Source organism: Arvicola amphibius, chromosome 15 (genome assembly GCF_903992535.2).
Source record: "Arvicola amphibius chromosome 15, mArvAmp1.2, whole genome shotgun sequence".
NCBI lineage: Eukaryota > Metazoa > Chordata > Mammalia > Rodentia > Cricetidae > Arvicola > Arvicola amphibius.
The window spans coordinates 51,334,690-51,347,258 of NC_052061.1; the positions used below are offsets into that span (position 1 = coordinate 51,334,690).

Consider the following 12,569-nt stretch of genomic DNA (forward strand, 5'->3'; position numbering starts at 1 on the left):
GGTGCTAGGGACCAAACTCAGGTTCTCATGTTCACACTGCAGACACTCTGCCCACTAGGCCACCTCTCTAGGGCACCAGCCTGGCCTCCTGCACAGGCCCTGCCTCCCGACTCCCCCCATCACTGTCATGAGCTCAGCATCCTTTCTTTGGTCAATCACAGGTGTATAACACACGAAAGTAGGTCACACGCCACCAAGAAGGATTATATAGACTGGGAAGGATGTAAAAACTAGCTAGGTAGAGAAGATCACATTTACAGCCAATTTACAGTCATTTACGGCCAATACGGCATTTCCTCTTAAAAGTTCCAATGCCAGCTCAAGTTTGGGGAAGGAGATCCAGGTTTGAGTCATGATGGTAAAGCATCTGGCTAGTCCCTGGAAACTTTCTAAGCTTATAATGCCATATGGTTCCTGCACAGAGAAGCGCTCTGAAGCAGTGATGTACCCTGCACCCTGCAAACAAGCACGTGGGCTTTGGGGGGCTAAAGCCAAATGATGTCCCAAGGAGGGAGGCCCCAGAACACACCTGTTTGAAAAGCACCCAATGCTTCCGGTCCCTGAAAGACCAGCGGCAAACACAACAGGAGAGATCTCCTCTGTCCACTGTGTTCAGACCAGTCCCTGTCACAGCCTGAGAACCAGCAGGGGCAGGGCTTTGGAGCCAGGACAATGGACCCTACCTGGGCATTTCCACAGAGTTTGGCCATCTCTCTTCCCTCCATCCTACTGAGCCCTCAGGTTTGACCCTGTCCCCTCTGACAGAAGCACTGCAGGAACTGCAGGGTGGGTGTGAGCAGACTGGGAAGTGACTCAGTGCTGGGCCAGAGCTGTGGCTGCAGGAAGAAACACTATGTGCGGTTAAGGGACTGTAACGCTTGCTGCTGACAGAGAGAGGGGAGAGTGCTACCTAGGAATCTGCCCGTTCCTTTCACCTGCACATTTTCTAAGTGTAGAAAGACCGCTCCTCTGCACTGAGACTCACAGAAAGCTGTTTCCAAGTCAGTCTCCTGTGGGACTTGCCTCGTGGAGACTATGGAAGTCTGTGTGTGGGCAGAGCAAGGAGCGTGCGGTGGGTGAATAGCTGCCACCGTGCACAGTCAGCAGGCAGCCACAGTCACTGGGCACCTCAGTGACGTCAGCAGACACCGTACACAGTCAGCAGGCAGCCACAGTCACTGGGCACCTCAGTGACGGCAGCAGACACCGTACACAGTCAGCAGGCAGCCACGGTCACTGGTCACTGGGCACCTCAGTGACGTCAGCAGAAAGACCTCACGGCAGTTCCTCTGGCCATATACCTGTCTCAGTTTCTACGACTGCACTATTCCATTAAGCAGGTAAATGGTTAACTAACTACACCCGGGGACAGGAGCTCAACACTATCACCTGGGACACGGAGGCTCGGAGGGTAGATGCACATGTTGGCTTTGCCAGTAATCTGCTGTACATCCTTCCTGTGAGTTCCTTCACAAGCCGAGGAAATGAAGATATTCTCGTTTCCTCTCACCTGCTATCCTCTTGTATTAAAGTATCCCGTGTGGTCAACAACATGTGCTCGATCACTGCCACACGAGTGCACCTACTGTGTGCTGGAACTTCTTTATATTCTCAGTCACTGCCACAGGTGTGCACCTACTGTGTGCTGCCTGCCCTGCTGTGCACTGGGACATTCCCCAGAGTACTGAGCATCACATGTGGGCACATGGTGGTCAACTGTGTGCTGGGGCATGACCCAGGTTCCCATGTGCTGCTGGCAAGCGTGTTAACTCTACTGTGTGAGGTATATAATCCATGTTCTTGAGTACCACACACACACACACATGCTGCCACACTGTGTGCAGGGCTGCACCTCACACTGTCAAGCATGAAACCACCATTTGCAGTCCTACTGTGTAGTGAGCTGCCTGCTACGCTCTTGAGCACAAGCGTGCTGTACCACCCACTACGTGCTGACAGACATCAGTCCTGGCTAACGGTGTGACTGGCCATATGCAAACAACTTACATGAGACAGCTTATTGGGGGAATCTTTGCAGCTTCCGTCTTTCTGCAGGGCTCTTTCCTTATAGGAGCTCAGGACTTTGGAAGGTGGGCCATGCCATTTGGTTTCTGTGACAGAAAAAAAGAGTTGAAACCCCAATCTCCAATGTGAGTAAGAGGAAGAAAAACAGGACGCCAACAGATAGTTTGGAACAATCAAGCAGGATAACGACAACTTCCCAGGTCACCAGTGGACATACAGGAGCCAGGAAACCACCACCACAAAGGGATCTATTTCTAAAGGCATTATAACCATAGCTATCCGAAGCCACACCACAACCACAGCCACCCCAGAAGCAACCAGCCACCCACAGGCACTGCCTCCTATGCTGGGAGAATCAGCCAAGTCCTCTGGCTTAGCTCCAGAGATGCTTATTGAATATGGCCGAGGAGTGAATGAGTGGGGACAGTGGGGATCTCAGCGGCCGTTCCCCAGGGGTTCTGTGTTACCTGGAAGCCTGCCTCCGTCTATGATGTCCTCATGCTCCCTGGCTCCTTCGCACTCCACAGAGCCTGGACCCTGGTGCTCGAGCAGCAGAGGGGATGGGCACCTGCAAAGAAAGAGTCCAGCTGTTCTTTCCTGACACCACCAGCCACAGAAGACAGGGCGCTGGCCTCTACAGGGGACAGGCACAAGATGGCTGTTAGTTCCTAAAGAGGCCGTGGCTGCCAATCCCTATTGGCTCTAGGCCTGAAGCCCTCCTTGGAAACAGTTCCCTGACTGGTGGAAACGCAGCATCCTGGCTGATCCCTCCAGAGCAGAAGATGCTGTTGCACTAGGGTTTAACATAAAAAGCAGCACTGCCATGGTGGGCTGCTGCGGCCCAGCTATGGTGGGGCACAGGGCTGTCTGTCTTCTGACTAATGCACATGGCACTGACAGAGCTGAAACCGCTTTTCAAGGAAGGAAAATCTAGGTACAGACTCCACCCAGATGGCCTTTGCTTATGGAAACCTGCAAAAGGAAGACAAATCTTAGAAGTAAAGGAATTGAGGAAAATGTGTTTGTATTGTAATATGATTTGTATGGCGAGAATCCACATTGTCGATCTTAAACCACACAAGTGTTTTTCATTTATACAAAAACAAGCCAAAACACCCTTGTTTAATACATAGCTTCATTTAGCTGTGAAGAGCTCTATCATCTAAGGTGACGAGCGTGTCACCCGGGAAACAAGTGTCCACTTCTAAGCCCAAACTGGGCAGTAGAATGCCATGCCTGCACTCAAGTTCTGGTCTGCATCTGAGGACAGCAGCATGACTGCCTGCAGCAGGCTCTTCTATGGACAGGGGTCTTTCGTCTGTACCGGTCCGAGGCCTCCATGGATGGGCGACTGTGGGCCCAGCTGCTGACTACCACAGATGAACCGGAATCGCCACAAAGCATAGCTAGGGCTACTGCTGTAGTGTGGTAACCTCAAGAGTCCCACACAGGGTCAGTGAGTGTGTGCGTGTGTGTGTGTGAGTCCCACACAAGGTCAGTGTGCGTGTGTGTGTGCGTGTGTGTGTGCGTGCGCGCGCCCACAGGGTCTCCAGTTGTGATCTCACTGCGGACTCCTGGGATATTGTACAAACTACAAGGGCTGCTGCCATGGATCTCCAGCCGGGAAGTGAAGATGCCTCAATTATAATCTCATTTCTCTGGCTCCGAGGGGCTGTCTCTTGCTAGCAACTTAAGTAAGAGCGGCTTCGGGGGTTCCTATCCACAAAGCCCTCAGGTCTTCCCTCGTGTTCAGAAGTCATTTCCATGTCACAAAGAAAGCAGGGCTTTAGAGAGACCAGTTAGTGCCACGTCCACAGAAATGGAGCGCGGCGCACACCTGTCATCCCAGCCCGAGAGGCTGACCAAGGTGGACTGCCACACGTCACAACCGCTTGGGCTACAGTGCAAGACTGATTCAAGCAAAAGAAACGGCACCTCCTAGCCTGGACTAGAGCTTACGACAGTGCCCGATACTCTTACAGGTATCCTTCCTGTAAGAGTAGCCTTCCCTCAGCCACACACAGGGAATGCTTCTGAATGAATCCCAGGCATAGGCACAGGTCCCTTTGGAGACAGAGAAGCCGGAGGAGCCGTACCCATCGTAGCCCACTTGTGGTCTCCAGGGTCCGCTCCCCCCAGGTCCTGGGTCGCTGGACGACGACTGGTTGCTAGGAGAGCTTCTGCAAGGGGGGAGAACAGCAGCCGAGTTAGGACGTCCCAGTCCCAGTCCAACCCACCTGTCTGACCTGAGCTGGCTACAAACAAATTTGCTTTGCTCACGACAAAGAGCCAATCACATTACAATGTGAAATGGAACCAATCACAGATCGGTAATCTTAGAGTTGGGATGCCCCAAGATTTCTGGGGCTTTATGACCAGCAACCCACCACAGGAAGGGCTGTGTAAAGATGAAGGCACAATGGCAGCTCCAGAGGACAAAACCAGGGATGTGGCTGGAGGAACAGTCAGGAGAGCAGCATCCACACCTGTTACAAGGAGCTTAATGCCAGCCACTTCTGGGCCAGCAGAGAACAAAGCTAGAATTCAGCAAAACCACTGATTTTCACATAGCTACCAAATGTAATTCTACAGCTCTTTTTCCAAATATTTGTGAAAACTCACTTGATAGGGTTAATGCTAGCCAGGACTCCCTCTGGAACTGGGTCATTCTGGTTTCCTCTGTAATTCTTGAAAATCTACTTAATTAAGGGACTTTCTGTGACACCTGCTCAGGTGATACTGGCCGTGGGCCTTGCACGGCAGCCCATGTGCCTTCAGAGCACGGAGGGTTGGCCACAGCCCCGTGATTCTCAAGTAACGAGGCTTGCAGCCCAGATGATTTAATTAATGTTAAGATAAAAGACTCAGACACTTCCTCACTTCCTGGGAGAACAAATGAGAGGAGGCAGAGAGGGCTACACATTTTGTTAATTCCGGTAAATATATCTGTAAGTTAATGGTGTGCCATGTCTGGTTCTAAGCCTCTCACTGATACTGATCTGGTCAGTCCTTAGAAGGGCATGTCAGCGACTGCATCCTTCTCGTTATCAGTGAGGCCCAGAGGACAGTGTATCAGGTAAGCAAGACCCTGGCTACCAGTGCGTGCTACCAGTATGTGGTGACAAGTGTACAGGCAAGAGCCCAGCAGGGGTCAGCTGTCCAAGGTAAATACACACATCTCTAGGTCACATGGAAGTTGACAGATAAGCGTTACAAATGGAATTCATTGTTTTGTTCTCAAACACAATTCTCATCAGCTTCTCATGCTACTGGATTTAACTTTAAAAGGTGCATTCTTCCACTGAAACAGCTACTATTGAGCCAGCCTGTTAGCAGGCTGGTAACTTCAGTTGCTCAAGAGGCTGAAGCAGGACGATGGCAGATCTAGGGCCTGAGAAGGCTACAGGATGAGTTAAAGCCAATCTAGGCAACCCAGTGAGATCCTATCATTAGATTCGTTTGGATTCCACTCACTTGGCCAGTCATGAGAGAGAAGTGCACACCTGAAGGCCCGCAGCCCTGCAGTGGGAAGTCCCTGTTCACATCTGGGTTTGCTCTATTCAAATATGCCCAAGGTTCCTAGAAGTGCACTGGTAGTAGCTCTGGGATAGCTGGAGGGCCTGCCACCACAGAGGGCAAAGACCTGGAGAAGGTGGCAGCCAGCGGCCTGGGAGGGCGGAGGGCGCCTGATGCTGCATCAGGAAAAGGCTGGACTCTCTTGAGTGCTGCTGTGTCCGAGAATACCTGGCTGCCCTGCTGGCCCAAAGCTCACAAGCCACCGTAGGACTCAGGAAGGCTATGGGTGTTACCTGGTGCCATCAGGCAGCTTCCTATCAAAGGATGTGCTCCGGGGAATGGCGGCCTGGGCCTGTTGGAGCAGTGGCTGACACTGCAGACGGTCAGGTGTGCCTGGCACAGGTGAGGCTCTGGAAACTGGCTGTAGGGCTGGGGTGGGTACACGGTGCCACGTGGTGTTCCTCCTGAAGGGTGTCTTGTATTCGCAGGGTGTGCCCTCGCTGTCCAGCTTGTACTCCACCATGGGGATCCGGCAGAGCTCTGAACAACCCCTGTTGAGTCGAGAAGAGGTGGTGAGAAGGAAGCTTCCTGGAGGGCCTCAGGCAAGGCCTGCACATGGCTGAGCAGGTTCTCCCTGCAAGCGTACTTAACTGGGAGTCACCTAACACCTATCCTACCCATGGCAATATTCCCTAGATATCCAACTGCCGTTTGGATAACAGTCACAGACTGAGACTCTAAAGGGTTCATTGTGGCTTTCTTCTCTCTGCCAGCATACCACTAGGCTGGCTGGGGTAGGAAGTGCTGCACAGTGGGACTATGACAGCCCTTTGGATGCTGTGGGTTATTGTTGTTAGGTGTTTTGAAAGCCCTCTGTATTCCTCCAAGTGCTGCCTACTGTCCCTAGACATCAAAGTCCAGAGATGCTGCACACCTGCTCAGGATTACACAGCAGGGTCATGGCCAGACCCAGGTGCTACAAATGTGGTCCACAGAGCTAGACACAAACACAAGACACTGTTCACCAGGGCCCAAGCGTCGGGACGAATCACTCAGTTGGCCATGCTGGTCCAACAGTCAGTATGTGGAGGCCCTGCCCCTCTTTAGATAGTCAGTCAGCCCAAAACCCAGATGCAGCTTTGAAGGAGCTGCTCCAGAACATACTCCATTGCCGGTGCTGGAGTAAAGCTTTCACAATGGCCTCCAGAGACATCCTGGGTCCTCGGGATAACCACTCAGACTGCTGCGGATGGTATCCCACAATACACTTTACCAGGAGTGAAAGGCCAGCAGAGACCCAAATATGGCAAAAAAAAAAAAAAAAAAAAAAAAAAAAAAAAAAAAAAAAAAAAAAACCAACCCAAAACCCAAAACCTAACATAAAATGGTATTTCCGAAGGGAGAACAGGAAAAGCTCTTGACTCCTGAGTGCAGGTGAAACACCTCTCAAGGAAAAGCCTTCCTCTTCGGTCTTCCTGGCACGGCACAGACCTGCTGACACCGACTTGTGGCTTCTTTTCCACACACAACCAAGTCCACACTGCCAGCAGCAGGCACACTCAAGCTTTCTTGCCAGTGAGAGACACTAAACTCTGCTGGTCAAGACTGGGTATGGTCACTAGCATACCAACACACTGATTTCCTCTTTGCTTTCCACACCCACAGATGCCATCAACTTCAGGATCTAATTACCAGGCTAGAAGAGATCAGCAGACACCCAGCTTCTAGGTTAAAAACAAGATGATTTTAACACTTCCCCTCTCTCCAGCCTCTTCGCCACACAGCCTGAAGGCACAGATGTTGTAGGCCATGTAACTGATGATGTTCAGGACAGAGTGTCATGTGGCAGATCTTCAGGAGACAGCGTTTCCTGGCCCAGAACCTCAGAAAATATTATATTTTGATACTATCTCCTGAAAACCAATACTGATCTCTGAACTCAGCATGGCAGACGTCTGGGATAGTTTCGCCCTGCACGAACGTTGCGTGTTGACCGACTTACCCACCCTGAGAAGCTCTCACTGCTCCCTGCTAACTAACACTGGGCCCAGACTCTGCTGTCTTACACAACTGCTGCGCTATTTTTGTTATCAAGTAAAAGTTGTTGCTTTGCTTAGCAGAACTCTGTTTTAAATAGCCAAAATGTGCAGAAGAAGAACTGTGTAAGGAAAGCTGGACAGACCAGAGGCCCATCAGGGTGAAAAGGAGGCTGTCCTGTTAACAACACAAGTGATCAGCAATTTCTGGCACCATTTGTTGAGAGTTATGAATGAATGAACCAACAAAAAATGCGCGAATGGACAACTAAACAAATGAACAAGTGAATGGATGGATGAACCGCTGAATAAATGAACGCATGAACAAACAGAGGACAAAGAGAATGAGTGAGTGGATGAGTCATAGAGCAAATGAACGCATGAACAAACAAACAGAAGACAAGGAGAATGAATGAATAAAAACAGGCAATTCCCCAAAGGCTCTGAAACTTCATGCTCTTACTTTAGAGACAGGGTGTGACTGTTACACTGGAAGAACGTGCCAGGACTCTGAGCATGTGCCAGATGGCCAGGTGGCCACTATAGCCTCAAGTCCTGAACTGTTTCTACGTTTCATATAAAAATTCATTAGAGGGTTAGTAAGACAAGAGTAGACACAATACCTATCTCACTATCTATAGAAATTAGAACTGTTATCTTTAAAACCTTACTTGAGCCGGGCGGTGGTGGCGCACGCCTTTAGTCCCAGCACTTGGGAGGCAGAGGCAGGCGGATCTCTGTGAGTTCGAGACCAGCCTGGTCTACAAGAGCTAGTTCTGGGACAGGCTCCAAAGCCACAGAGAAACCCTGTCTCGAAAAACAAAAACAAAAACAAAAAAAACAAAAACCTTACTTGAGTCCAGCCAGATTCCTCTCTCTCTCTCTCTCTCTCTCTCACACACACACACACACACACACACACACACACACACACACACACAGAATACCAGGCCGTTAAAATGGAATTTTTTTCTTACCAGGCCGTTAAAATGGAATTTTTTTCTATTCCTCATTTCCTATCTTCCCTGCTTCCTGTACTTGGGCAATCAGGCAGCAGGAGACAGAAGCATGAGGCAGTAGCCTTAATTTATAGAACTCTGCGAGCAATCATTTTGACTGGAGATGACCCATGGAAATCTCTGCTGTCCTGTATCACATGGAAATGTGGACTCATGTCAACAAAACACAAAGAGCCAGATGTACGGTTTGGAGTTTCATTTCCATTTTTATTGGACATGTTTACTAAATTTGCTAGCAATGTGTGACAAGCCATGCAGGATTCTGGTGAGTCATTACTTCTCTTAGAAAGCAGCCTTTGAAGGATGCCTTTTCCCTAAAATGCCATTGACAGAATGTCACCTGTGAAGGTTAGGTCTAGGGACTCCCATTTGAAAAATAGGAAAATATCCTTAAAAAAAAACTTTGTGTTTGTGTGTGTGTGTGTGTGTGTGCGTGTGTGTGTGTAAATGTGGGTGGGTGCGTAGGTGCCGCAGTGCCCATATGAAGGTCACAGACACCTTGGGTGTCTATTCTCACCTTCCACCTTAAGAGAGGATCTTCTCCTCACTACTGCATACACCAGGCTAGCTGGCCCATGAGCTTTTGGAGATTTTCCTGCCTTTATTTCACACCTTGCTATAGGTATACTGGGCTTACAAGCGAACCAGGGCTGGCTGGCTTCACATGGGTTCTAGGGATCCAAACTCAGTCAGGTCCTCAGGCTTCCTGGCAAGCCCTTTATCCCCTGAGCAATTCTTCCAGTCAGAAAGGCCTTAATTAGGCAGCCAGGGCAAGGGCAGCACTTGCCTGGTAGCCTGGGCAGCCCTTTCCTCTGCCCATTTCCATTGAAGAGAAATATTCCCATGTTGCCCCAGGCCACTCATTCCCGATGTGCATGAATTTACTTGAGAGTCTCAACCCCAGCAGGAGCTCCTTTAACAAACCCCACCCCCAGCCCCAGCAGGAGCTCCTTTAACAGGCCCCACCCCCAGCCCCAGCAGGAGCTCCTTTAACAGGCCCCACCGCCAGCCCCACCAAGAATTCAAAAAGTGGCTCTGCTTTCCTTTCAACTGGGGGTTGGGGACAGCTGGACTGTCCCCAAAGCTGAGTCAAAAAGGGACTTCAAAACACTCACGGCTTTTGATGCTACACAAACACCTTCCCTACAGACAGTGACCCAAGGATAACCAGGAGTGCCCATTACCCCACAGGCCTCCCAGGCTGAGGGCGGAAGCAGATGGGCTCTGGGGCAAACGGTTTTGTTACCAAGCTGAGACTCCAGAGTGCATGGAAGCATTGATGAGGGCTAAGACTCCTTGGAATTAGTTTGGCCATTTCTGCCTTCCTCATGAACTTGCACCAAAGACAACTTCTCTTGAAAAACCACACAGGTGTGTGCACATGCACATAACTGTTCATTTCAATTACTGTTTTTTTTCTCCCTGACAGACTCTGTAAGAGCCAATTTCTGAAGAAGATGGAGGTAATTTTCCACCCCACAAATCAACAGCGCTGTCAGAGCCCCAGGCAGGTCCTTGTGTACTTAACTACGGAGCCACGTAAGCTGCCCTTTCAGCAGTTTTCAGTTTTATTGTAAAGATTTATTTTATTACTTGTTGGCGTGCATGTGTATGCATGTGTAGGCACGTGTATGCATGTGTGTGCACGTGTATGCATGTGTGCGCACGTGCATGCATGTGTAGGCACATGTATGCATGTGTAGGCATGTGTGTAACAATGCACATGTGCACTAGGACACCAGGGATGGCTACAGAGGGCAGGCTCCCTTGGGTCATAGAGGCAGGGCAGTGGGGAGTGTTAGAAATATTCTTAAGATGAGCCTCTCCAAGGACACAAATAATTTCAATCAGACCGGATTAGACCAAATCAATGCCCGTGTTTACTTACAGCACTTTGGGTGGCCAGGAAAGCACGGGTGGGGGGAGCCCACACAAAACCCGAAAACCACCTGTTCCTTTTTTGGGCAGCAGCTTAAATAGCCTGTGGGAGTGGTCCTGACCCTCCCTGATGAGAGGCTTTCCGGGAGGGGGAGTCCAAGGCAACTTGGAAGTGGACCAAGGAAATTCCCAGGGGGAGAGGGCTTCCAAAGATGGGTGCCGGGCATTGCAGTGAGCAGTCAAATGTGGGTGCTGGAGACGACACTCAGGTCTCTTGGGGGCAAGCAGGCGCTCTTAACTGCCTGACCATCTATCTCTCCAGGCCCAAGTTTTTCAGATTTGAAAGTGTGTCAAAGGATGGCTATAATTCGAGCACTTAAGAGGCTAAGGAGAGAAGATGGAGAGTTTAAGGCCAGCCTGAGCTACTATGTAGTGGGGACTCTGCTGCCCACTCCCCATGCTCCACGAAAGCCAAACCTAATTAAACTCAATATAACAATGAGAAGAGCCAAGGGCTACCTATTCCCCTTTAGCATCTCTTCTATGGTTTCCTAAAATGTCACATAAGGCAGGCTCGCAGTGAGAAACCTGGGGGATGCAGAGGTGGAAAGACTCCTGCCAGCTCAAGGCCAGCTGGTCTCAGAACTACGGGGCTGGGAATGTGGTTTGGTGCTGTCTAGCATTCTCGAGGTCCTGGATTCAATCCCCAGCAGCAAATGCACACAGGTACATGTGTGCGACACATATGCTCTCTTTCCAACAGTGCCAACAGTCCAGGGCCTGACTGTGCCGGAACATGGCTGTGACAGAAGGAACAGCACTGCCTGCACCTTCCACAGCTAGGAGCTAGGGGGACAGAAGAGACGGGAACACAGCAAATACTGCGACCATGGCCCGCACATAGCAGAAGTGAAAATGGATCAGGAAGAATGAAAATATGAACTTTAAAAAGACTCGGAGTCAGATCCACACAGGAGGAGGAAACTACGGAGAATCCTGCTCGATGTGTGCAGGGCTTAGACCTCTAGAACCTTCTCCAGAGGTGAGAGCAGAAGGGGACGGCACTCTAAGAAGGGAACTATGTGCTTGGGGAGGGACAGCAGCAAAGACAAAGGCTGTGAACAAATCTCCTGGCTATTTTCAACTGCATTTTAAACAAAGAATTAATTCTAGGCAGATCCAGGCAGATAAGCAAGTCTCTTTAGAGGAAAACACTCCTGAGGAAAAGATAGCAGCAAAACATTCACACTGGAGTTCTGTTATGTGTTTCGGCTGAGAAACAATTCAATATTCCTTAGGAAATTCTATTCTTTGAATTTGTATGATTAAAATACCAGGCATAATGAAAATGTTACTATTTTTATTATCTAACATTCTTGAAAGCTCTGAGAGCTTCTTGCAGAGCAAAGGCAGACTAAACCTAAATAAAGCCTGGAAGCCATTTTCTCAGTTCTGCAGTAGCCAGTCTCACGGAGAGGGAAGGCCTGACCCTCAGCAGGACTCACACTTATGTGTTCCCCCACAGACTGGCTTAATTCTGAGAAAGATGTCTGCTTACAGGATCCTTGAGCTTCAAGGAAGGCCGAGAGGAAGATATGCTCATGGTCGATCTGCTTCTTACTCCTGTCAAACAGTTTTTTATCTTTCTTTGTGTGTACTTCAGTATGGCTCCTGGGGGGTCCCTTGGCTGGGGGAGGGGCAGACCGTGACACAGAGAGGTCTAATGGGCCACACCGGGCAAGGTGGGGCTATAAGAAACCTCCGGTGGGGTTTTACAGGGCTAGGCCTTTAACACTAAGAGGGATTTCAGCTCTTTAACCCTTTAGTTTACAAACATATTGGGCAAATATAGGAAACATGGCCTTTGAAAGGCTAGGGGTAGAGTCCACGCCTAGTGTGCACAGGCCCCTGGTTCCATCCCCAGCATCACAAAAACCAACACATCAGGCTGGGAGCAAATGCTAAATCTAATCAGACTTTACAAACTCTGGGGAGACCAAGAGGACACACGGGTGGTTTGTTTTCTAAAAGATCGCCATTTAGGGCCGAGCTCCCCAAAAGGTCAGCCATTAGAGTCACCTGTGGTTAATTAAAC

The 12,569-nt window shown here is 49.9% G+C and overlaps 1 protein-coding gene across 4 annotated transcripts in view; it reads right to left on the reverse strand.

Moving 5' to 3' along the window:
* The window catches only part of Sipa1l2 (signal induced proliferation associated 1 like 2), a 154,228-nt gene that overhangs the window by 33,910 nt on the left and 107,749 nt on the right, over positions 1 to 12,569 (reverse strand). For all 4 annotated transcript variants that reach the window (XM_038312779.1, XM_042054231.1, XM_038312777.1 and 1 more), the window contains exons 11-14: positions 5,835 to 6,092; positions 4,122 to 4,205; positions 2,493 to 2,593; positions 2,008 to 2,111 (exon numbers count right to left, since the gene is read on the reverse strand). In XM_038312779.1, the coding sequence (XP_038168707.1) occupies positions 2,008 to 2,111; positions 2,493 to 2,593; positions 4,122 to 4,205; positions 5,835 to 6,092 (547 nt within the window). The remainder of the gene's footprint in view (positions 1 to 2,007; positions 2,112 to 2,492; positions 2,594 to 4,121; positions 4,206 to 5,834; positions 6,093 to 12,569) is intronic.